Raw genomic sequence first — 23,604 nt, 5'->3', positions numbered from 1 at the left:
ATAAATGTTTGTTTTTGCCGCAATGAAGCATCGGAATATCATTATAGACGAATATAGAACTTGTGCATTTTTCTGTTTGATAGTTTTGTGGACTTTGGGGTTCTAGTTACCAGTACTGTGCTGTACTGTGCACGCTGGGGTTCCGATTAGTACTGGTACTGTGCACTATGGGGTTCTAACTACTAGTTTTGCGCACTCTGATTCCAATTGATACTGATGTGCACTCGATATTCCGAAAGGCTTCAATTCCTACAAATTCTACATATGGAAATCTAACTACCTAGCCTACCCACTTACCTAATCTGCCTACCTAATCTGCCTACCTAACTACCTAACTACCTAACTACCTAACTACCTACTACCAAACGAACCCTAATCCTTCCCCCGACTCCTCCTCCTCCTCTGCCCCGCCTCCGCAGCCCTCGCCCTCGACGAGCTCGCACTCTCACTCATACTCCCCAGCCCCGAATCCACGGACACCTCCCTCCCCGACTCCTCCTCCACCTTGATCTCCCCCTCCGTCTCCGTCTCCTCATCATCCGCATACACCTCCTCCCCCTCCGCCTCTCCCTCCTCACCCACCCTCTCCTCCTTCTCCTCCACTTGCGCCTTGCCCCCGCCCAAATACGCCCAAGCCGCCCACCACACCACCGCCATCGCCCCCACCTCAAACCCCCAGAACAGCGCCGTAGCCACCAAAAACGACAGCACCCTCCTATTCCACATCCACCAGCGCAGGCCCTCCAGCTGCGCCGTGAACTCCACTTCCGCGCCATACACGCCGACGCCCTCGGCCTCGAGCACGACCTTGACGGTCGCAATCTGCTGCGGGAAGCTGCCGTCCACGAGCGTGACGGCGAGGCGCTGCGACTGCGACTGCAGGCCCGAGAGGTACAGCGGCGCGCGGAGCAGCGTGTCGAGTGTTTCGAGCAGCTGCGTGCGGTGCGTGAGCGTGGTGGGGCGGCGCGAGGTCGTGATGGCGGCGTTGGTGGGGCTGAGCAGCGTGATGGAGGTCATGAAGTTGCCGAGGGCGAGGTTGGAGGGCGTGGTGGGGAGGTGCAGGTGTAGGGTGATGATGTAGTGTTGGTTTGCCTTTGTGGTGGCGGGGGGGAGCTTTAGGAGAGCCGTGGGGTGCTTGTTGGGGCTGTTGGAGAGTTGTTAGTTCTTAGTTCTAGTTGCGGAGGAAGCTTAAGGAGGGGGGGGGGGGGGGGGGGTGGAAAGAGGAAGGAGAGAGAAGGGGGGGCACAAACGAATACTGCAAATGTAGCATATGCCTATGGCTCAGGTCCGGTATATAGTTCATATAAAAGGCCACATAAGTCGCGGCAGCAACCAGGAGCAAAAACGTCGCCGACGTCGTCAGCAAGAACGTCGTGATATACGCCCTCCTCGCCGGCTTGGAGCTCGCAACTCTCAGCGGAGCCAACAGTGTGTCCTGTTCACCCAGTTAGCTTGCAGTCAATCGTAATATCAATTGGGAATAGTAGGCTTTACCATAGCTGTATCGAGTTTTTGTTGCTATGATGTTGTTTGATGTTCGTCGTTGGTGACCGGGTGATATCTAGTGAGGGGCGGGTGAGTGAGTGGAGTGAGTGATGCGGCATGAATGGGTGACGTCGGAGCTAGGGTGGTTGCCTTGCACGTGATGCCGATTGGGTGGGGTTAGGGTTTATCGGGTTCAAGAATGCATGTGAGAGAGGGCCGATTTCGCCAGAAACGGCTAAATTGGACAGGACGGGCTCTGGGTATCAATGGCAGCTCGAAATTGAGAGGCTGTATCTAATTGAGAGGCTGTATCTAATTGAGAGGCTGTATCTCTCTCAGTCGGAGGGTATAAGACGGCTTCAATTTAGTCGGAATATAGAAAGGAAGCTTTTTCTAATTCTCCGGTTTCATAGTCTCGTATTCATCTAACTTTCTCTTCCAGAAAGAAAGCTATTATGCTGCTGTTCCAGATCCAGTTTCGGTGAACATGAATGTCCCCCAACGGACCGTCTTGCATGTGTTTGTGTTATTTGAACACCCCCGATAATTCCTGGGTTAGATGTATGACCTGTGAAAGTCACGCTTGGTGTAATGTGAATGACTTCAGTGATTAAAGAGGAAGAGTCCTCTAACCGGAAATATATACCAGCTAAGTGGTATCTATATCTGTTCTACTTGTACAGTCCCCGGTGTTCTCTTCTAGCTATGGATACACTGTTACAAGCTATTGACTAACGCTATCGGTAGTCTCGTAACCTGTCCTTAAGGCCTGGGCCTAAGAAATTGCATCTCGAACTTGAGTGGACCTTGCCAATTGACCATATTACACTATTGGCAACGAGGCTTTTCATGAGAGGCATATCCGGAATCGCAAGTCGTCCCTGGGTAAACTGGTTCGTCGGGAATTCGAATACTTCCGAGTGAACTACATACCATCAACGTACACGGCTAAACACCTGAGCACCATGCCGACAACAGCCCAGAATCCAGACCAGACCAGATACCGAATCCCGGGAAGTCCAAGAGACCGGCCAAGGCGGCCCATCCCCGGAACATCTCTCAAACCCCGTCTCCCACCTCACCCCGGCCATTCCAAGCTAGTACCGCATCATGTGACCCCTCCACTACCCTAAAAAAAAGCAGGCTCCGCAATCATTGACACACGCCGACCACACCAAGCTCCTTATCTCTTATCGCGCTCATGATCAGGCGCAGCCACACCCCACACCGCACATCACGTGTAGTCACTCGACCTTCCGTTTTGAAACTAAAACGGTGCCCCCCGCCAGAGTAGCTGGCTGCCCTGCTGCTGCACCCATCACATCATCAATCGCCATGCATTGCATCGACATCTCATCTGATCATGATCCGCGTGTAACGGCCCAAAACGGCGGTGTGGGAGCTGCGGTGAGGGGGGAATATAGCAAAGTGCGTATGTGTATGATGTATATTCTACTTATGGAGAGTGGTGGTGGTGTGGCGCAAATTACAGAGATGAGATGGATAGCTAATATAGAACCGGACAAAAGAAACAACCAATAATAGCAAGCAAGCGCAAACAAAAACCAAAAGAGTAAACATTACCTTCCCAGTTTTTCGCCCGCTCCGTGTGTGATGTTATATACCGTCAGGATTAAGCAGCAAAAAAAGAAAGCAAGAGAAATTAATCACATAGGTACGCCATTTAGATCCCCCCGCCCCGGCCCCGGACAGACAGACAGAACAGAAAAAAGAGCCGCAACAACAAAAGAGAAACCAGAACCAAACCAGAAGACAAGACCTGACTATACCCCTCCCAAGAAACAAGTGTCCATGAACCCTCCTCTCCTCTACCTCTGCCCCGCTTCCCTCTCCCCCGCATTCCACTTACAGGAAACTTCCCCTTCCCCTCAATACCTTCCCGCTCCGGTAGAGGTCCGCTTCGGTTTTTTTTTTCATTCCATTGACTGACTGACCACCTTCACGGTCTAGTTTTTTCCCGTACGTACCATTAGATTATTCGCGCGCATGGTATTATGAATTATTTTTTCCCTCGCAAAAAAAAAAATTGAAAATGAAACAACAAAGGAGAGGTAGAGATTGATTTGCAGAGACTTGAATGAAAAAAAGAAACGAAGGAAAGAAGAGAGAGAGAGAGAGAGAGAAAAGGAAATGCGTCATCTCTCACTCATCGTCCAGAATTGAGCTCGCGAGCGGTCCGAAGAAAGGTACTTCGCATCTGTTCCAAACCAGCAATTAAGCCCACTCGTTAGCCGGCCATTCAGTCAATGGATGGGAGGGGGGGGTAAAGGGGTGTAGAAACCTATCCAATGTATCCGCGTCTCTATACGCGTGCAAACTCAACCACGCAATGAGGCCCAGGTCGACGAGCAGCAGCGTATACGACAGGAACGCCGAGAACATGAGGAGGGCGTGCAGAATCTATTCAATAAGCTTCTCATCCATGCTAGAGCAGATACTAAGGGGACCTACCACAAGGGCCGCGAAGAGTAGTGATGACTGCCATGCGTGGAATCTGTTGAAACCTTTGGTTCAGCACAGTTCATGGTTAAGCTATCAGAAAGGAGACAATGACACACCTAACATAGTCGCTCTTGTGCTCCATGATCAATAACAACACGCCTCCTGCAGGCGGTAACAAAACGTATGCCATAACAGCCTCCCAGTCAAGTCTATTCGCCCCAAGTCAGTACTCCACCCCATCAATCAGAACGCACCCCACGAGAGCCTTTCCATACTAAGGGGTTATCTACCGTATCGGCAAGCTGGTCTCAAACTGATTAACCGTCTCCCTATCCCCGGAGCCCCATCCACTCGGTCTGTAGCCACCTCCAGGCGGTAATATCGGTGGCGGCAGCTGCGACGAAGCTGGCAGCGGTGAATACGTCGATGCTCTGACAGGTGGTGACAGCGGACGATTGTAGGAGCGGGAAGCTTCGGGGGACTCGGATTGGTAGGGCGCGAAATCCATTTTGAAGTTGGCTAGCTAGCTAGCTGAGGGGGAGGGAGAAATGGCGGTTTTTTTACTTTTCTGGCTGGAGGAGGTGGAGGTGAGTTGGTGACGACTACTAGTCTGGTGGGGAGGTGCTGCGCGGTTGGCTTGGATTCCTGGTAGGTATGGTTGGTTGCACTTGTCAGGTAACGGTGGAACGGGTAAAGTTATTGGTGAGCTTGCCGAGGCAGGGTCTTTTGTGGCGCATACTATTGTGTGGCGGTGCGCGAGCTCTACCGAGTGATCTACTATGATTGATATCAAGTTGTAGGGATTTTTTTTTGTTTAATCGAGTTATAGGGACGAATCTAAGCCTTTTAAGCACTTCGGGAAAAGGATACACTACACACATAAGTTGAAGTAGATCACTGACGTTTTTGTGTTCTAATTAAAGACAGCTTTCACCAAAGTGGCCTCGGAAATCTCAGCCCACCCACCGAACCTCAACCCCTCACATATTCCCGATCATAGGAGATTCTCTAAGGGTTCTCAAGGGAAAGTATAGAGACTAATACCGGTAGTATTGTTCTGTCCTTAGAGTCTTCTAAAATGTACACATCATGACCTTGCGGCCTCCTCCGCACTTCCTTTCCTCATGTTATTTGATAGGGCTCGATAAAACATACACCCAAGCTCTCGTCATGGTTACTTGTACATCAAATCGACTAAACACCCAAAATGGCCCCGGTTTTCCCCATGCGCATTAAAGGCCCTTGTATAGAACATCTCTGGTCCTACCAGGGGGAAAAAGAAGATGAGTTTTTACTGCATAGTCATGACTGCTAATTTTTACTAAATGAAGAATAATTTTAAAATAGGATGATGCAATTACTACATTAATATAGTATGGGACCTAGTAGCTAGAGTATACTAAATCAACCGGTATCTCCATATCATTGTCGTTCTACTGTGTCTGTACACATGTACCCAGGGTGTCGGAAAATGATGCACATTTGGTGATATCTCAACCATGAGAGAATTAACCTTCACAAAAGTCTATCTTGAGGTCAATTTAAGTGTGCGGATTTCTTTCATAATGAAAAATGGGTGGGAGGGTCTGTCATTGATACATTTTGGGGTTTTACTGGTTTTGGCTATCTAGTAGTGACTTCTTGCCTGAAGAATGGTTATTTCACATCTAAATAAGACTAAATATATTCTTAGGCATTACCGAGATGTCCTACACTCGAAGCTTGAATTTAGGAAGCGTGTTGCGTTGTGCCAAAATATAGGTATTTGGGGTAATTGGGCGTTGCTAGGCTAAAATGTGCATCACTTTCCAACACGCTGGGTACATGTATACCCGGCCCCAAAGAGGATAATCCCCTTTTTGTACAGTGGACATTTCGAACTTTGGGTGATATCCACACTAGTAATTTTCTAAGTACTACTTGTCGGTATAATTCTAGACAACATACAGCTGAGAAGTGAACCATAGGTAAGGAGTTGAGACAAGAGTATCCAATTGGATGCTCTAATACAAGACAGGGATATGTTTATGCGCCGTGAGTATCCGATGGGGAAATGATTGGCAGCTTTAACACTTCTCACTTTACCTCTCAGTATTTATCAATACCACTCTTCTTTGCTTTTTCTTTCCCTTAAATCCACAGCCTTCCCTCGTAGACGCGGAACTTTACCCCTTCTCAATCAAGACGTCGCATTCCGGTCCTCCCAAACGCAGCTCCTAGTGCATGCGTCCATGGATGAACAAAAACCGCGACGACAGGGAAGACTCTCAAATGAAGCGCCGAAGCCGAAACAAAAGCGAAAGCTCCCAGGCGAAGAAATAGGAGGAGTCCTTGGGAGAACGCGCAAAGCGTGGATGCGAAAGCTCGGTCCCAAATCTCCCACCAAGCTGAACGATACGCGTTTGAAACGAAGAAGCGCAAAGAAGCAGAAGAGCTCGGAGGAGGCCGAGGCCCCATTAGAGTCTACCGGCGTGGAGCCAGGACTCCCAGAAAACGTATCAGAGCACCCGGAAGATGTACCGGAACCGCAGCCAGTAAACAGCGATGTGAGTATCGTTAGAGCCACCAAGACAACCGGGCAGTGCTTCAGAATCCAAAACGTGCCACCAGCATGGAGCAAATACATTTTACTCGACTTCCTTCGGAGAGCTGATGAGTCGCTCCAAAGCTTAGATGAGAGTGATATCTCGCTCTGCCCTGCATTTTCTGGCCCGACACAGACGGCATTACTCTATCCGGAGGAGACACCTGCATGCCTTCGATGACCTGAAGGCCAAGACTCGATGAGACTGCGAGTATCCAATGATTCAGAAAGGAAAAAAGTTGATCTTGAAATCGACTCGAATTTCTATGATCTGACGCCACTATACACACCAACTGGAGGAGAAGAAATTGTGGCCGAGTTAGTTCCATATCTTTGCTCTAGTTATAAACTTGAAGTAATGTGGTTAGTAAAGAAGTTAACGTCGTTGTGTATGAACAAGTGTTGTCGCAGTGACCGGCCTTGCCGGCCATGCATTCGGGTCCTGGAGGCATAGAGAAACTCACGCAATGTGGCTCAAAGATTTTCTCCCCAGAGAGGCCTCCTGCGAAAATGTCAGGATTCTTTCGTACGGGTATAATACCAAACTCGTTGGGAAAGGCACGGTGGACGACACGTTCTTGGATTACAGGAGAAATTTTATCCAGCAACTTGAGAATGCTAGAAACTCGGAAGAGGTTATTATATTAGCAAACGAATATTGGCAACAGTTGACTGATGCTAACGGTCCCATACGAAATTCAGGAGAGTGAAAGGCCTATCATATTCATAGGGCATAGTCTTGGTGGTATTGTGATATTGCAGGTGAGTCCAATTGCCAAGGATTATGAATTGGATCCCGCCTGGGGCTAATAAAGAGTATTATCAGGCATTAAGTCAAGCCAAGAATAGGCCGAGATTCCACGGGCACATCCTAGACTCTACCGAAGCCATACTATTCTTTGGGACCCCGCACGCGGGCCTCAATGGAGTCAGCGAACTGATGGACATGGTTCGAGACATGTCAGGGCATGGAACTCCTTCGAGCAGAATAAAGCTTCTCAGTCTCCTCACCGAGGATTCTGAGTTTTTGGCAACTCTGCGAGATGGTCTGACTGATATCTGGGATCCGGACACTTTGAAAGTTTTCAGCTTCTATGAACTTGGGAAGACGCCAACCGTCCAAAAAGAGGTAAACATACTGGAAATCTTCCCTTGTACACTGAGAGCTGACTTTTTTTCTCTCTAGCTTACCGCGGGCGAGTGGAAAAGGTTTGGAAAGGCAGTGGGGATGGTAAAGAAGATGTCGGCTCTGTTGCATTTGAGGAATGAGATTCCGATTCCTATTTCACGGAACCATACGGAAATGGTCAAATTCAGCTCTGCGGCAGATAAAGATTATCGCACGGTAGCAACCCATATAGGGAATTGCGTAAAAGACATTATTTCTCGAGAGGATAGCGACGAGGATGATAGTGAGGAGTGTGGAAGTGACACTACCGACCCGGACGAACGAAGGAGAAAGAGAAAGAGAAAGAGGAGAAGGGTGATAAGCAGTAGAAACAATAGTGAAAGCGAAAGTGATGACGAGGACGAGAGTGGAAGCGGGACTGAGGGGGAAAGTAGTACTCCTAGCAGTGATAGTTCTGACAGCTCAAGCGAGAGCGGAGAGAACAGTGGTAATATATATTCACAACGATGATGGCAAGGAACCCTGGGAGACAACTCGGGGGAAGAATAAAAAAAAGAAAGACAAGCTGGACCCGAACGCTTGGGAGTGGGATTCAGATGGCCCCGTCGTCAATAAAAGTTCAAGCGACGAAACTGACGATGAAGAGATGTAGGACGCTTTAAACAAGCTTTTTGGTGCACGTGGCAATAGGCTCGATCGCAGGGGGAAAAGAAAACTTAAAAAGTTCGTTGCGAGGAGAGTTAAGGAACAGTTAGGAGACCATTACGGTGGAGAAATAAGCTAGAGAGCTATAAGTATTATGAAACCATGAGGATTGTATTTACATGTCCAAAGCTAAGTAGTCAGTAGTTTGTACTTTGATTGAAGAATCCAAAAGATTTAGTTCAACAGTGGCATAGAGCATGTATGTACTACATGCATATAATGTCAGATGAAAGTGCAAATTGCAAAAGTCAATCTAGCCTCAAATACGTAGTGCTACAGGAATACCGTGGGATTGTCCAAATTGGTCGAGTCTACTCAAAAAGTGATTTCCGGATCACTGACCCTACACGACTTCCGGGATAGTCTCTATTGTGGTACTTTTCATTGACTGCGTAGCCGCTAAGCATTCGACAACTGTCAATGATCAAACATCACATTTCCCTCCTCGTCATATGGTTTCTGAAAGACGCATGTTATTTAGGCACTCATTAAGGCCTCGTGAAATCGTTACAACCGGATGTTTATCAAACTCGGCCCTCACACACAATTCGAAACCCAAAGGATGACTAAAGAATCCGACAAGGTCTGTTATACTTTCAATCATCCTGGTTTGTGGTTCAAGTCTTGATGTGTTTGGATTGGGCCCAGTTGTTGTGTTGCGTTGATATCAGGAAGTCTTTAACACTAACTTCAAAATTCCAACTATTTATATCATCTCGTCAACCGCAAGAAGTTAGTATAAACACAAGTAACAAATTCAAACTTGAGATAAACTTAAGACTGACCTTATAAAAGTTAGCACAACTCTAAAAACAAAATACCATTAATTCGAAAACCCATGTTCAATGCCCAGCCATGTCATGATTGGTTATTCCAAATCATTGGCTACCATGATTCCCCAACCGATCCCCACAACACATCCCGCCTACCCATCCCCAAAACAACGCACTCTCGGGCCTTTCCTTCAGCTGTGAAGTACCTACATAGTGAGACCGGCAGAAAAGCAAAGAAACGCAACCCCCACGAACCTTGCAGAAAGGTCCATGTCCCTCCTCGCCCTGCCCATCGAACTCCTACTCCAAATCCCCACTTACCTCCCCGGCGCCTCCGTCTGCGCCCTAGCCCGCACCTCTCGCCGCTTCTGCGCCCTCTTCACCCCATCTCTCAAAAGGTTCATCCCCCCAGACCGCACCTTCACCCACGCTGGAGCAACAATCTCCTGCACCCTCCACTGGTCTGTCCTCCGTGGCCACCTCGGCCTCTTCAGGCTCCTCATCGCAGACTATCGCCCACCTTGCCGCCGTCATGAAGCTACAACCCCGCTCCTACATCTTGCCGCCTTCGGCGGAAACGTCGGCATCATCACGTACCTCCTCAACCACGCTAGCTTCGCCGACGAGCTCAACAAGCGCGAGGATAGCGCAGATGGGTGTACGCCATTGCACTTTGCCGTTCTCGGTGGCCATGAGGACGCTGCGCGTTTCTTGATTGAGAGGGGCGCAGACGTAAACGGACTTGACGGGCGGTCATTCCCTGCACTACTAGCATCGAGCTCACGGCTAGCAAACACGCACTGGAGCCCGCGAGTATTTGAGCTACTTATTGAATCTGGCGCCAATATCAATAGCCGCTACGGCGAGTTAGGGACCACAGCACTCCACGACGCTGTGATGCGGCGAAATCTCGACATGCTGGCTATACTGCTGGATCATGGGGCGTCGGCGACAATAAGGAGATATAGTGGGGATACTGCGTTGGAGCTGGCTCTGTATAGGGAGGATGCAGAGGTTGTTAAGTTTCTGCAGAAGCGCAGGCTGGTGGGGAAGTTGGAGGGCAAGTTTTACGATGAGAGGCCACCGGTACAAGTAGGTTTTAGGGGCGGGGTGGAGTATTGGCGGTTGGCGTGCGGGAAAGGGTGGAGAAATAAAGTGAGGGCTGTGGCGAAGGCTTTGGTGGAGAGTAATCCACATGCGGGCCAGTGGGAGCTAAGGGAGCATAACGCGAAGGCGAAGGCAAGAATCGCGAGAAAGTCGAAGGCTATCAAGGCTTAAAGTATACTGCAATAAGGACGACACTTGAAGGGATTTTATTTTGCTCATTTCAATTGTTTCGTTCGTTTTATTTTATTTTATTAATATTTTTCTATTAATTGGGCTGGTACCCAGCAGTTAGTTGATTACATGTAGTTAGTGCCGATTTCAGTAAGGTTGACTTAGTAGTAAAGTAGTAGTAATAATGGAAGGTCCCTGTTATGGGTCAATGATCCGTTCTTCTGTTTTCAGGGTTTGTGGCTATCAGTGGCTCACCACACCAAACCAATCGCCCAAAGTAGTTTACCTACTTGATTATGCGCCATTAAACTGTGTCTACCACCAAGCCCTCTAAAGTCCGGCAAGTTGGGAAGTTCGTGCCCGATTCTTGGCAACGCTTGACAGGCTGATTTCCAAACACCATGGATCAAAGAGTAAGGTTAAAAGTCTACTACACAACTCAAAAATTCACAGGATATAATCTGATTCAGCTGTAGTTGGAAATGTATATCCTATATCCGCACCCGCCCCCTCCCCCAATAATTTCTAACCAGTGATATCTTGTGGAAGCTTAAGCTTGAGATATTATGAATTTAATCGTCCTCAGTAGCTTAGCCTCATGGCCCGCAGCTCTCGACACCTATGTTCTCGCAAACCACGCACAATAAAAGAAAACCAACAAAAGAAACAGAAAGGAAATAAAAAAATCTACACCAAGCGCCCATACAACATGCATGCTTATACAACCTCGAGAAGACAGCTAAACCCAAGTCTCAATGAGTAGTCTATCTAAAAACACCCATAAGGCCAAACCCAGCGCGCTTCGTGTCCTACATTCCACTCCTCTTCTCATCTAAGAATTTACTCTCGATCTCTGAGCTCAAGTCATATAATACTTCGGTCCTTCTCCTCCCTGGGGCGTCGTCCAGTTGATATCCTGACTTGGTGCCTTGATATCACACGTCTTGCAGTGGATACAGTTCTGCGCGTTGATCTGGAATCTCACGCCATCCTTCTTTGTCGCATCTTCTACATATTCATACACCCCGGCCGGGCAAAACCTGTTCTCTACACCCTTGAATCGTGGCCATTCCTTTTCCGCATGCTTGTCCCAGTCCGCAACCTGCAGATGCACTGGCTGATCCTCTTCATGGTTCGTGCCAGTCCGCGAGACAGAAGTGAGGATATCAAACGATAACACTCCATCAGGCTTGGGGTATGTGATGGGAGTTGACTTGTCTGCGGTCTTGGTGGCGGCGTAGTCGGGGCCCGGGTGCTTGAGAGTCCATGGAACGCGACCCTTCAGGACATAGGCTTCAAGCCCGGAGTACAAAATCCCGCCGAAGAGCTTTAGAGGGGAGTGAAAACTGGGTCGCATATTGCGAACCTCCTTGAGCTCCTTCCAGATACTGCTCTTGCGCAATGCGTCTTCGTAGTTGTATAGCATGACTGTTCCGCCAGTCTTGTTGGTTTCCAATGCATCGAAGCAGGCCTCTGCAGCCAACATTCCGGACTTCATGGCAGTGTGGGTTCCCTTGATCTTAGGGACGTTAAGGAACCCGGCGGTGTCACCGATGAGAGCTCCACCGGGGAAGGTAACCTGGGGAATGGACTGAAATCCACCCTCGTTGAGAGCGCGGGCACCATATGAGATACAGCGACCACCTTCAAGGACAGAGGCGAAGAATGGGTGGTGCTTCATACGTTGGAATTCGCCATAGGGCGATAGGTATGGGTTAGGGTAATCCTGCGTCACATTAGCATATTGCTGGGTTTGTCGTCAGTTTCAAGGAAACATACAAGACCGACGACGAGCCCAAGCGACACCTTGTTCTCCCCAAAATGGTACATCCAGCTGCCACCATATGTGTTTGTCGGAAGTGGCCACCCCAAGGTATGGCTGACTTGACCCTTAACAAAGTTCTCGGGCTTGATCTCCCACACCTCCTTCAGTCCAATACCGTATGTCTGCGGTTGAGAGTTCTTCCTCAGGTCGAACTTCTTAATGACCTTCTTTGTTAAGCTCCCGTGGCACCCCTCTGCAAACAATGTACACCTTGCATGGAACTCCATACCCCGCTCAAAGCTCGGCTTCGGCTTCCCATCACGCCCGATACCGAGATCGTTGGTCGCCACACCCTTCACACTCCCATCGGGGGCGTACAGGACCTCACTCGCCGCAAACCCAGGGTACACTTCCACACCAATTTCCTCAGCACGTTCAGCCAGCCACTTTGTCAATTCATTGAGAGAAACGATGTAGTTGCCGTGGTTGTTCATCTGCGGAGGCCCAGGCATGGGTATAGCCTTGTTCTTTGTAAGAAAGCGCATGCGATCCGACGTAACCGCCGTGACGTTCTTGAATCCGTTCTCGTTGTCCGGGCTATTCCAGTCCGGGAGGAGCTCATTGAGGGCGCTGGGTTCAATCACGGCGCCAGAGAGAATGTGCGCTCCCATGTCACCCGCTTTTTCAAGCAGGAGAACACGGAAGTCTTCGTTGCCAGCGGCATTGGCTTGTTGTTTCAAACGAATTGCAGCTGAGAGACCGGCAGGGCCACCACCGACAATGCAGACATCAACTTCGTCAGACTCACGCTCGAAGTGGAGGGCATCGTTAAAGCGTAATGAGGAAACGTGGAATGAGCGTAGCGCTGGAAGTCGTGAAGCGGCAGCAGTAGGGAGCGAAGAGCGTAGTCGGGGGATTTGGCGGGGTATCGACAGTAATGAGTGTGCTGGTGAATTCGCGACTCGTCGAATGAGTAGAGAAGAAACTCTTCGTGATGCAGCCATTTTGTGGAATAGTGTGAATTGAACGAAACAACACTAGAATACACAATTCACAGGGGGAGCGGGTATCAATTGGTTTTGTATGTCGTGTCCCTCGGTAAAGACTGAGTCACAATCTCTCGCTCGGTGTTTGGGTTCGCGGATTTTTGTTGGGTTGGAGTGTTTTTTTTTTCTCTTTTCCTCATCGCGCACGTCAGGGCACATGTGAGCCGGGTATAGCCACACTTAACCTTGAATCATCCCCACTCCCTTCTCCGAGATCCCCCACATCTGGCACCATTACCATTCAAGATTAGCCAATGAGGATAGAGATATTGTAACACAGCGTGTGAGAGTACTTGAAGAAAAGAGATCTGTGTACCTAGTCCACGTACCTAGGTAGAGACGGATATTTAAAAGACCGAGAAGAAGCAGCAAAATAGGTAACAAGTGCTCGAAACTCTTTCTCCAAGGATCTCCTTGTCGCACTCGAATACGTCAGGGGCTCCTACAAAACCTAACCCTGGTCTTTGTAAACAACCTTCAAGTCATTCAGGCCAAATTCTCCTCTCAAATTCATCCTCTCAAACGAAGATAGACTACCATTCCCAACGATTACGGTAAGCTGGTATATTGCTATCTCTACCTCGTATCATATCATACCATCTCGGGATAAAGTCGTTCCCGAACAACTACTATATTCATCATCTGTCACTCGGTACTATATCCTCGGTCATGAATACACCGAACTGCTGGCTGGCTTCAGTTGCATGACTGAAATAAGACCAATTAATTGTGCAGGGTCGGAAGAAACAGCTATATAGTGAAAGAAGCGAGCCAAAACCAAACATATATATAGCTGTTTGTACATACAGGACTCCTTTATTTCATCAATAAATATCTTTTCTCCAGTGAGACTCCAGCTAACGGTATCATGCTATATAAAAATCATATTAAGCTATTTCGTGTTGTGTGGCCCGTGGTGAGTGACAGTCTATGATTCAATCAAGGGCTCTTGACTTTCACCTTCACTATTAGCATTTCACGCAAGGTATCAGCCGCATCGCTATTGCAATGGTATGTAGTAAATCGAAAGGAGAGGCCTAGGTGGTAATGCCTCTGGTTGCGCCATTTTTTATGCCTTATGTGACCCCCACGTGACCAATATCTCAGACGAAATTACTACTGTTACATAGTGTCTATTTGTGGTTTGTCGATCTTTATCTTTCTAAATATTTGAAGAGGGATTACTTATTCACTTGAGCGTCCCCAAGGGATATCGAATGCAAAGGAAGATATAAGGTCAGTGATGAGCAAACATTGCACGAGTGATAATACATGGTTTTGTTCTACCAGAGAAACGATGACATAACAGTCACAGCGGGTGGTTGCGTCTACCACAACTTCTACATGCTCCCTCTAGCTTCACCGCTTCATCTTCCAACACCACTACCATCATCACTAACAAACCATCCTATTTCTTTCTCAAAAATCAGTCGCGAGGTCTTTCAGTATTATTCCATCGATCTAATAAAGCCTTTCATAGTATTCTCCCGGTTACGGGCATGTTGTTATCACCCATTACCCTTTCAATATGGCCGTCACCGTTTGTAATATAACTGACACGATTATCTGATCGCTCATACAGTCATATCGATGACTGCCCCCTCTCTTTGTCCTATATGTTTCAAAACAAGACGCACACAACCGGGTACGAGATCCATCCGAAGACTACATCACACTCTTCCATTAAGTCACCTAAGATGTGTCCGTGCTTCCCGCAAAATACAGTGCCCGAAACATCTGTTATCGCCGTCGGTCAACACAGGGTCGATCCTCAAAGACAACAACAACAGTTCTTGGTGCATACTCGTGAGTGGTACAAACAGCACTCTGTAACGTAGCCCAGGTAAGTAATGGGCTGGGCCATTCGACTGCAGGGACACAGCAACGGGACGGCACATCGCTTCAACTGGTGTCAAGGGTTGCTTACCCGAGGACCTTTTAAAAGGACCTCGTCGTTGTTGCTTCGATCCGCGATGTGGCGGAATTTAACACGGTGTACAACAACATGCAGCGTACATCATATCGAGTGATATATTATGAAGGTTCCTCCTCGGCTGCATATAATAGATGGGATCTGATAAGAGATGTTTTAATTAGGACTGACGGAGTATCTGGACCACTCCGAGGGGCGCTTTATTTAATTAGCGATGGTTGATGGGGTCCTCCCCTGGAACATCTAGAAGCCCGATGGACGAGCAGGCATCTATCGGGCGGCGTGTGCTGTACGCATATAAAAAATGCAAACTAAAGTTACTCCACACACATGCTAACCTGCAAACAACAGAGCACGCTGAAGGAAGTTTTTTCGCGTTGTCGAGCAAATTATTTTCCTAAACTACCGCTACTACTACGGGGGAACGCGCACCCTTCCGACCAAGCAGACAAGCACTAGAAAATAAATAGGAGGTGATGTGCTTAACACCGTTGAGGAGGTGATTAACCTAACCTCTTCGAATTGAACAGGTTCATGACGCCTGTTGGCCAATTACAGAGGGGTCGGTTGACTACCGGTTAAGAAAACCAGGGTCCAAATTCAAGGGCTCAACCAGTGAAATGCCGTTTGCGGGAGCGCTGTTGTTGCCGTTTCTGTGAAACAGTTCCCCTCGGCCCAGATCCGAGACATGTCACTCCCATACGAATTCCCCCAAAATGATATCACCGAGTAAAGCAAACATGGAAATGATTACGGCGCCCCTTATTTTAATTCCAAGGACGGAAAAGCAAAGAAAGAAAACCCACCCGTGCTGTGCGGAGAAAAATGCCCCGGGATCATGGAGTTTTCAGTTTAGTCCCCAAATATCAAAACAAGAAGTGGGAGGTTGTGACGCTTGACGAAAAAAAAAAAAAAAAAAAAAAAAAAACGGAGAAAATCCAAAAAAATAATAATAATGCCAGCGAAGTTGATCGTGAGGGGTGATTTCTGGTGATGCACCCCATCATCTACTTATCTATCTGCCCCTCACATGTTTACTTTGCGTTCGCGTGTACATGTCAATGAAGTCTGTGCATGCAGTTCTACCCTGCCTACCTAGTACAGATCTGAGACGCCGTACATAACATGCCGACCCCATCAAATTGGGTTCCCCTCCTTCCACCAAAAAAAAAAAAAAAAAAAAAAAAGCGCGTCCCCATACAGACAAAAGAAAAACCACCCCACCTGCAAAGAATACTAAAATTGAGTACAGCAGAGTTATCCTATAAAAAAAGGAAATAAAGAGTTCGTTAAGTGCAACAGTGCAAGACATAAGTAACAACGTAGCAGCATCAGAGCGATCTGACAAATTCTTCGTAATTTTTTATCCTCTTCATTCCTAGCTCCATAAACTAAAGTAATGATAATAATAAAAAGCATTCTTGAACACCACGATACGGGGCTCTGCCCGTGCCGGTTTTCTTTTTCTCCTCCTTCTGGTAGTACAATCGCGATCCCAATCTAGAAAAAAATGAAAACAGAACAGTAAGGGGCACCAGCAATCATTCCCAACTACTCAATTAAAAGTAGGGCAAAGGGGGACAAAAAGAAGTAGATGTAAATAATACACTGCGCGAGACCCTAGCTAGGCTATGTCGTTCGCTCGAAGAATCATTACCCGCCAATCATAACTGGCCTGATCCAAACTCGTACATGTGGAACAAATGGAGTGAGAGAAGAGCATGATCTATGCATGATCAAGGGGAAAAAGACAAGACAGACATCAAAATATACAAAATTCAAGTCGCAACGCATAATAGCATGATAGAACCACCCAAAGATTTAAAATAGGAAAAATAGATTGAATTTGGATAAGAGATTGATTTCAAAAGTCTAGGAGATCATCCAATTCGTCAAGTTCGACGCTTTCTGGGCTACCGAGATGTCTCTCGAGCTCGCCGCCCCAGTTGCCTAACCCGAGACCGAGGACGGAATCGGTGGCGTTATTAGGTTTCTCTTGATCCCGGTTGTGGTTTTGGGCAGCATCTACTCCAGTGGCACCCTCCACCTTTATATTAGGAGTTATTGTTGTAATTTGTGTAGGCACCACCATAGGGCTAGTGGGAACAGGAACAGCCGGTGCAGAAGTTCCATAGCCCAAAAGCATCGCTGCTGCATCGTTGGTAGAAGATTCAATGTGGCGGTCTTCGCTCACGTCTGCTTCATATTCTCCCCGTGATCTCTTTTTGTCAGACTCCTTGTTCTGGTCAATTTCCCTAGAGGCGGAGCGGCGCACAATGAATATGGCTGACTGGCTGAACTCCCGTTCATCGCCTTCGAGCACTGGTGTAGAAAGAGCACTTTTGTTATCTAATGAAGCGGGAGAGGTGGTCCTCTCGCGCTCAATGATACTAGCCCTAGAAGTGCTCAGAGTGCCGCTGTTTTCCTCAGAAGACTCGTTATCGGATTCATCATGTAGACCCAAATCAATTTCCGGACTAGGCGACATCTCAGTTCTTCTCCTGTTGTCTTCATCGTCGGATAGTGCGGGCGAGACAACACTGCGTCTTGCGGGAATATTGTCGTTTTCATGTTTTGGGATTGGTTGATGTGGGCAGGTAGTAAGGTAGAAGTAGATGCGCCTCGGGTGAGTAGTGATTAGCTGTTTAGCGATGATACAAGGCGTCGAGGGTGTTTTGTCGCGTTTGAGAAACGAATTTAATCGCGAGGAAATGATCGCGTGGGGATTAGCCGAACTGTGGGGAACGTCAGCATTGCATGAACACCAAAACTCAGAACACACTCAGCAGAACTTACTTCTCAACAATATTAACAACACCCGCAAGTTCGGCAGCCAATTCTTTAACTGTATGAGGCCGATTTCCTGTCCGCTCAAGGACATCTACAACCCCAGAAACAATATCATCATTGATACCCTCACGACTGATTCTATTTTCTGGTGGCGGTGAAGGGGGAAGGTTACTGCCATAGCGGTCTTGACGAGATAGAGCGGCTGGAGGGGAATATTCTCTTTTGACTTTTTTCTGGAGGGGTAAATCGCCTTTCGCTGGAGAGGCAGAGAGTCTTCTGGATGCTGTAGTTTGGGGGAGTTGTATTCCAAGAGAGGGTAGAGATAACGACTTTCTGCGAGTATTGTAACCCATTGTATTTTTTGGTAGGAGAGGGATGAAATTAATGTGGTGGAGTCCGAGTGTCGAATGTAGCCTTTTACAATCGAAGAATCACCGGTCACTTGGAAGAAATATGAGTGTAAAGAAATCAATCGAAAAGATGGCGGTTTGCTATTTTTTTTTTTTTTTTTTGACGAAGACAATCTATCGGGGAAAGCAGCCAATTACGCCTGTCGACACCGACTAGGTAAGTCGGATAAAAATGCGGTGTGGTGGTGGTACAAAGAATAATAATATGTTGTAGGTAAACAGCAACACCTGTTAGGCGCGGGAAAGGGAAAAGAGACCCAAAGAGAAAAAAATGGCGTCGCTAGGAAATACTGGCGACAACAGCGGCGAGAAACCGGCAGTTGACAAATAGGTGCGATATGAAAATACTAGTATCGTTGAAAGAAGATGTTGTGCAGATGCTTGTTGAATTTTTAATCCGCCTGACAATACGGGCAATAATCTGAGTATTTGCAGAGATAACCAACCGACAGTAGAGGGTTTGATTGTGTGTATCGTAGAAGTGGAGAAGTGTAGGAAAGAACGGAGGGGGAGAGAAATGAACGAGCTGCTGTAAATTCCTTGATCAGGAGGATTTGAGGATGACGGATGGTGGAGTACATCATCTTGGATTTTTTTGGAGCCGTTACTAAGGTTGGAGATTTGAGGCGCAGAGGAAAACAGGGTGCGTGCAGCAAATGATATCGCCAGGATTATCGATTTGGTTACTGAGGGGTGGTGTCTGAGGTTTTTTTCCTTCCTTTTTTCCTTCCCACTTTCTTTTTCCCGTCGTTCTGTTTCGTGGTGTCACGCCGCTTGGCCCTTTTCCCCCTCTGACCGTGTTTTTTTCCTTGGACCAACGGTAAACCGAATTTTCCATCCCAGCAACCACCCCCAGTCGTAGAACCCACGCCAGAACCCACCACACCCAAAGCCTCAAAGTTCTGGAGAAACTCCCGCCAGACGACCGCCGCCCCGGCAACCTTGAGACCGACCGCCGTTTGCCTTTTCCGGCCGCCAGTTGCGAGAAGGCAACCGCGAAACAAGTAGCCAATCAGAGGTGACGTGGCCCCTGTCGGTGAGGAGTCATGCATGGTTCAAAGAACTTACACCCTCCTAAATGCGGAAAGGCCGAAAATATGCTTCTCCGCTCATATCGGAAAATAAGTTACCCTCTTGCCTAGCTTGTCACCCCCACAACCTTACCTCGATATGGGATGGCCCGATATCGCGCATTCCAGGCGGTTGTTGTTGTTGTGTCGTTAAAGTGCTGCATGCGTCGCAAACTGCCCCGTGCCGAAGGTTCAAAACCCTAGAACAAACCTGCCGTTGGGTCAGATTTATTCGTTTGTTGATTCCTCCATGCTGTGGTGCCCCTTGTTTTGGTATGCGATAAGCCTGCCCCATCGGTTATGTTTATCAAACACACCTTGGGGGGGGGAGCATGGAGTAGAAGGTCCAAAAAGTTATTTTCGTATCTCCAAATAAATCGGCGCGTGTATTTGTGCGGTGACCCATGAAGTACGAAAGCGCCCCTAAATTCGCGGGGGGAGAGGATAGCCACGACTATCACTTCCCTACCGAGGCAAAGTATAGATCGCCACCACAGATCCTCTGGGGGCTTGTTCCAGGTAAAGTCCGACGTCAGAACAACCAAGAGGACACACCGTCATGCTGGTGCTTTTGCCTGATAGGCAGAAATATATCATAATGACCCATTGTCAGCTTCCCTGTAAAGAAAGAAAGTCTATTTTCTGCCTTCTTCACGTGCCAATGATTTTGAGAATGTGTTTTATTTCTAAACATGTTAGCGAATCCCGTTAACGTCCGTCAACCGATCACCTGACCAAACAGTCATTTTCACCTGGTGTAAAACTTACCTTAAGTTATTATACATATTCGGGAGACGTTACCAAAAACCTATGAGTCAACGATTGCTGCCTTCATTTATAAGCTTACGGGGGCGACGATTTAGCTGGCCTTGCCTCAACCCAGTACGTTGTCCCAAAGTGATACCTTGAAACCTTATCAATCACTAGGCCACTTTCCTTCAATATACCTTCGACGTCTCTATTCCACCAGCACCCCCATGTTTCGGCATGTTTGGGGGCCAAAGAGTCAAGGACATTGTTGAGCAAGTCGTAGTGTGATCTTCCATGCTCCAACAATATAATTTTACCGTCGTCTTTGCATATCTTTCCAAGATTTCTTAATAGGTCCACCGGGGAATGATGGGAACACAAGCCCATTGATTGAATGACTGTGTCATAGCCCTTTCCTGTCGGGGGCGGAGCGATGGGTTCAGCAGCATCCTGGACCACAAATGAAGCGTTCTTATACTTGGGATACTTCTCTATACGGTATATGCATCAGTGATATGTTACCGGAAAATTTTATAATATTCGAAGGAAAATGTGGTTAGCTGTTATAGATAGAAAGTGGACTTACTTTGAAATTTCTTCCTTGCCTCCTTAAGCATACTCGCACTGGTATCCACCATAGTGATCGAACTGCATTTTTTCACTGGATAATAATCAACATTCCTTCCAGTCCCCGCCGAGACCTCCAGAACATCGCCCTTGAAATCCCAATCGTGGAGTGAGATCATGTTAGCAAGATCTTAAGAGCCCCAATATATATCCCTCATAATCAATAAGGAAATGACAACGCTTAGGCATATCATGAAGGAAAGCAAAGGATACTCACCTGAGCCCTCTTGCCCAAAGCCCTCCTCAACAATGGCATGCCCATGAAAAACTCGCTCGCCCATATTTCGCGATCATAATCCTTAGCAATGCCCTCAAAGACGTGTGACTTATCAGTTTGATCTTGCTCCTGTGGAACGTACTCAGGAACGTTCTTGAGCGAAAAATAAACGTAGGTTCCGTAGGCTGTCAGTGTGTATGCTGCTATCCCTGCCAGTATAAACGGTGCTTTGTTTCTTGGCTTTGGAGGGGTAGGAAGCTTTGGTGGGGTATTTTGGCCGGCTCTATCAACAATGCGGTTAGTAATATGTCTTAATGAGGATTATTGCATAGAAGACAAATTCAAATGTGAGAGGTACATTGCCAGAGTCAATGAAAACTGTGACTGCCATTATGGAAGCACCGTGCGGACCTCTCCAGGTGTAGAAACTCGAAGAATCAAAGGGAATGTGGATTTTTCAAAGAAGGAAGAAATTTCAAAAAGTAAGAAATTTACCTTGACATCGGCAGCCCTACAGCTGGCAAAGAACCCCCTGGCACAGTTTTTTGAGCTGCAAGATGTGATCGAAGGGGAGCAGGTACGGGAGGGGTTATAGTTGCCCGCACTCCAGCTTTAGAAGCTTTCTTTTTAGAGCGAGTAGTGGTGCTCATGGTCCTTTGAAAAAATTCCTTCAATTGGTCTCGAGGTAGATGTTAGGTCGTGGTGTCGTTGAAGTAGCAGGTCTTACATGTAGGTACCCCAAGCAGAAATTTCCGGGTGAAAGAAACAGAACTCAGCCTTTTATGTAAAAATGTTATAACCTCGTATAACGTGAGCGTACTGAGAATGGAAAAAGGATTTAGTGAAGTTATTGGCCCGGAGCCTTGAGCTTACAGAGGATCAATCAGAGGATACTGCTAGGAAGATCTACGGGTGCGCCAAGACGTGAGGCTCGGATCTGAGGGTTAGGGGAGTGCTTCCTTTCAACGTCGTCAACCTCACCCGCAAGTTAAACTCAATGGTCATCCATGGATATCCTTCCCCTGGGTCCTTAGACATTATGACATCGATGAAATGGACATATCATATTCGACCTATCGTTACCTCCGCCAGAGGCTATGAATCCCTACTATCCGCAGGACAAGCGCTGCATCTTCATTCCAGCGTCTATTGCAGCTACGCGCGGGTTTTGGAGATTGAAATTCTCACTACATATCTAAGATTTCGTTTTTCAAGACTTGATATCAGTCGATCACCGCACAAGCGAGTGGTAAGTGGATTTACGGGCCATCCCAATGAAATCATATGCTATCACTCGACGATTTTAGGGCGGCAAAAGCCATAATCAACGATGCCACCATATTGGCCCTTAATTCAAGGTGGTTTAATAAGGCCCGATATTAAAAAACGGTGTACTAGCCAGTCCCTCGCTGGTTGTCTTCACAGCCGCTCAGAAGAGCAATAGTGACTCTAGCAGGATGGCGAATAAGCCCTTTTACGAGTTCGTTGTCTAACGTCTCTACCCTAGAATAATGGATGCTAGACTCTAGAAGTTTTTCGGAGGCCATTTTAATGATACAGCTCAGAGAGTATTTGCAGAAACGAGTTTTTTTTTTATTGTTATTAACGGCCCTGCGATAATATTATCTGGGTCTTACCGCCCTCTATCACATTACATGAAGCTTAGACAGATCTCCTATCTACTCTATACTTTCAAATTGCATCTGGGCTCTTATTTGAGATTCTAGGATTAACCAATGGCCAATCCCAAGCCAAACGGCGAAATCCATCCTCTTCTTTCTGTCATCCATCCCCTTCTCTCGAGATCTCCAACCGTTCTCATTTCTTCCATTCCTCTCATCTCCCTAAAACCTCTAATTCCAACAGGGGCAAACAATTTTCTCTCTTTGACTAAGGCCAACAAACAAAAACACCAACAAAAACACTAACTGCAAATTACTTAATACTATTCACAAAACTAAATCCCAGCACTGCAAGTTGAGTTTCCAAAGATGCCGCACCACAGCTCATTCTCGCGTTCAAAGATAACCAAGCATTTCACTAATGATGCAAGATTTTAGCTATGAGCCTGTAACACTGGACATCGACCAAGCGACATTTGCAATCTGGGTCAATTGAAGTTCTGGGTATGACTCTGGTATGGACATAACACTAGGCGCACTTGTTGGTGAGAAGGTATCATCGCTTGGCGCATAACATGTTCCAAGAGTTGCTAAGACTGTGACTGGGCAATGGCCAATGCCAAACTAGGGTCAATACCACAGTTCCCAATGCCGGGCTTTCTGGGGCACGATTACAGTGGGACCAGTGCTTGGAGATGTACATCGTGTTCATGGATCTGGATGATTCGCTTATTGCGTCTATTCGGATCTGTGGAGTTAGAACGAGAGCGCATAAAGTGGATCTCCAATACAGATATATTGTATTTCTCGCGTGTACGGCTGAGCACGTTCATGCACATCATGACCAATACCGGGTCAATTGCTCAATTGATGTTTGTCGTCAAAAATAGCTTAGATGACTGATTAAAGCTTTGACTCACCATTATCAATCTATGTTGCTCTCTAATGCAGCGTATT

The 23,604-nt window shown here is 47.3% G+C and overlaps 9 protein-coding genes across 9 annotated transcripts; 4 read left to right on the top strand and 5 right to left on the bottom strand.

Moving 5' to 3' along the window:
- Nucleotides 1-372: 372 nt before the first annotated feature.
- H6S33_006715 (uncharacterized protein) lies at nucleotides 373-1,497 on the bottom strand (the record flags this gene model as incomplete). Its single annotated transcript, XM_044838057.1, has 3 exons — nucleotides 373-1,144; nucleotides 1,251-1,435; nucleotides 1,495-1,497. The coding sequence occupies 3 exons, from the start codon at nucleotides 1,495-1,497 to the stop codon at nucleotides 373-375; spliced, it is 960 nt and encodes a 319-aa protein (XP_044689533.1).
- Nucleotides 1,498-3,648: 2,151 nt separating this feature from the next.
- H6S33_006714 (uncharacterized protein) lies at nucleotides 3,649-4,456 on the bottom strand (the record flags this gene model as incomplete). Its single annotated transcript, XM_044838056.1, has 5 exons — nucleotides 3,649-3,703; nucleotides 3,788-3,906; nucleotides 3,958-4,000; nucleotides 4,065-4,157; nucleotides 4,239-4,456. 5 exons carry the CDS (start codon nucleotides 4,454-4,456, stop codon nucleotides 3,649-3,651), a joined length of 528 nt encoding a protein of 175 aa, XP_044689532.1.
- A 1,723-nt stretch (nucleotides 4,457-6,179) lies between these two features.
- Nucleotides 6,180-6,713, top strand: H6S33_006713 (uncharacterized protein; the record flags this gene model as incomplete). Its single annotated transcript, XM_044838055.1, has 1 exon — nucleotides 6,180-6,713. The coding sequence occupies one exon, from the start codon at nucleotides 6,180-6,182 to the stop codon at nucleotides 6,711-6,713; it is 534 nt and encodes a 177-aa protein (XP_044689531.1).
- A 286-nt stretch (nucleotides 6,714-6,999) lies between these two features.
- On the top strand, nucleotides 7,000-8,313 carry H6S33_006712 (uncharacterized protein; the record flags this gene model as incomplete). Its single annotated transcript, XM_044838054.1, has 5 exons — nucleotides 7,000-7,167; nucleotides 7,235-7,294; nucleotides 7,359-7,661; nucleotides 7,719-8,148; nucleotides 8,258-8,313. 5 exons carry the CDS (start codon nucleotides 7,000-7,002, stop codon nucleotides 8,311-8,313), a joined length of 1,017 nt encoding a protein of 338 aa, XP_044689530.1.
- Nucleotides 8,314-9,409: 1,096 nt separating this feature from the next.
- On the top strand, nucleotides 9,410-10,417 carry H6S33_006711 (uncharacterized protein; the record flags this gene model as incomplete). The annotated part of the gene is made up of 1 exon (XM_044838053.1): nucleotides 9,410-10,417. One exon carries the CDS (start codon nucleotides 9,410-9,412, stop codon nucleotides 10,415-10,417), a length of 1,008 nt encoding a protein of 335 aa, XP_044689529.1.
- Nucleotides 10,418-11,276: 859 nt separating this feature from the next.
- H6S33_006710 (uncharacterized protein) lies at nucleotides 11,277-13,186 on the bottom strand (the record flags this gene model as incomplete). Its single annotated transcript, XM_044838051.1, has 5 exons — nucleotides 11,277-12,008; nucleotides 12,101-12,143; nucleotides 12,197-12,307; nucleotides 12,358-12,397; nucleotides 12,472-13,186. The coding sequence occupies 5 exons, from the start codon at nucleotides 13,184-13,186 to the stop codon at nucleotides 11,277-11,279; spliced, it is 1,641 nt and encodes a 546-aa protein (XP_044689528.1).
- A 1,050-nt stretch (nucleotides 13,187-14,236) lies between these two features.
- H6S33_006709 (uncharacterized protein) lies at nucleotides 14,237-15,743 on the top strand (the record flags this gene model as incomplete). The annotated part of the gene is made up of 11 exons (XM_044838050.1): nucleotides 14,237-14,239; nucleotides 14,336-14,370; nucleotides 14,437-14,464; nucleotides 14,519-14,729; nucleotides 14,811-14,873; nucleotides 14,954-15,034; nucleotides 15,103-15,137; nucleotides 15,409-15,450; nucleotides 15,513-15,527; nucleotides 15,621-15,634; nucleotides 15,692-15,743. 11 exons carry the CDS (start codon nucleotides 14,237-14,239, stop codon nucleotides 15,741-15,743), a joined length of 579 nt encoding a protein of 192 aa, XP_044689527.1.
- A 1,282-nt stretch (nucleotides 15,744-17,025) lies between these two features.
- On the bottom strand, nucleotides 17,026-18,304 carry H6S33_006708 (uncharacterized protein; the record flags this gene model as incomplete). The annotated part of the gene is made up of 2 exons (XM_044838049.1): nucleotides 17,026-17,896; nucleotides 17,958-18,304. 2 exons carry the CDS (start codon nucleotides 18,302-18,304, stop codon nucleotides 17,026-17,028), a joined length of 1,218 nt encoding a protein of 405 aa, XP_044689526.1.
- A 1,970-nt stretch (nucleotides 18,305-20,274) lies between these two features.
- H6S33_006707 (uncharacterized protein) lies at nucleotides 20,275-21,675 on the bottom strand (the record flags this gene model as incomplete). The annotated part of the gene is made up of 4 exons (XM_044838048.1): nucleotides 20,275-20,672; nucleotides 20,768-20,897; nucleotides 21,026-21,308; nucleotides 21,521-21,675. 4 exons carry the CDS (start codon nucleotides 21,673-21,675, stop codon nucleotides 20,275-20,277), a joined length of 966 nt encoding a protein of 321 aa, XP_044689525.1.
- Between the last annotated feature and the right edge of the window lie 1,929 nt (nucleotides 21,676-23,604).

The sequence above is a fragment of the Morchella sextelata genome (genome assembly GCF_020137385.1).
Source record: "Morchella sextelata strain SCLS chromosome Unknown scls_21, whole genome shotgun sequence".
Taxonomy (NCBI): domain Eukaryota; kingdom Fungi; phylum Ascomycota; class Pezizomycetes; order Pezizales; family Morchellaceae; genus Morchella; species Morchella sextelata.
This window is presented reverse-complemented; position numbering and strand designations above follow the sequence as displayed.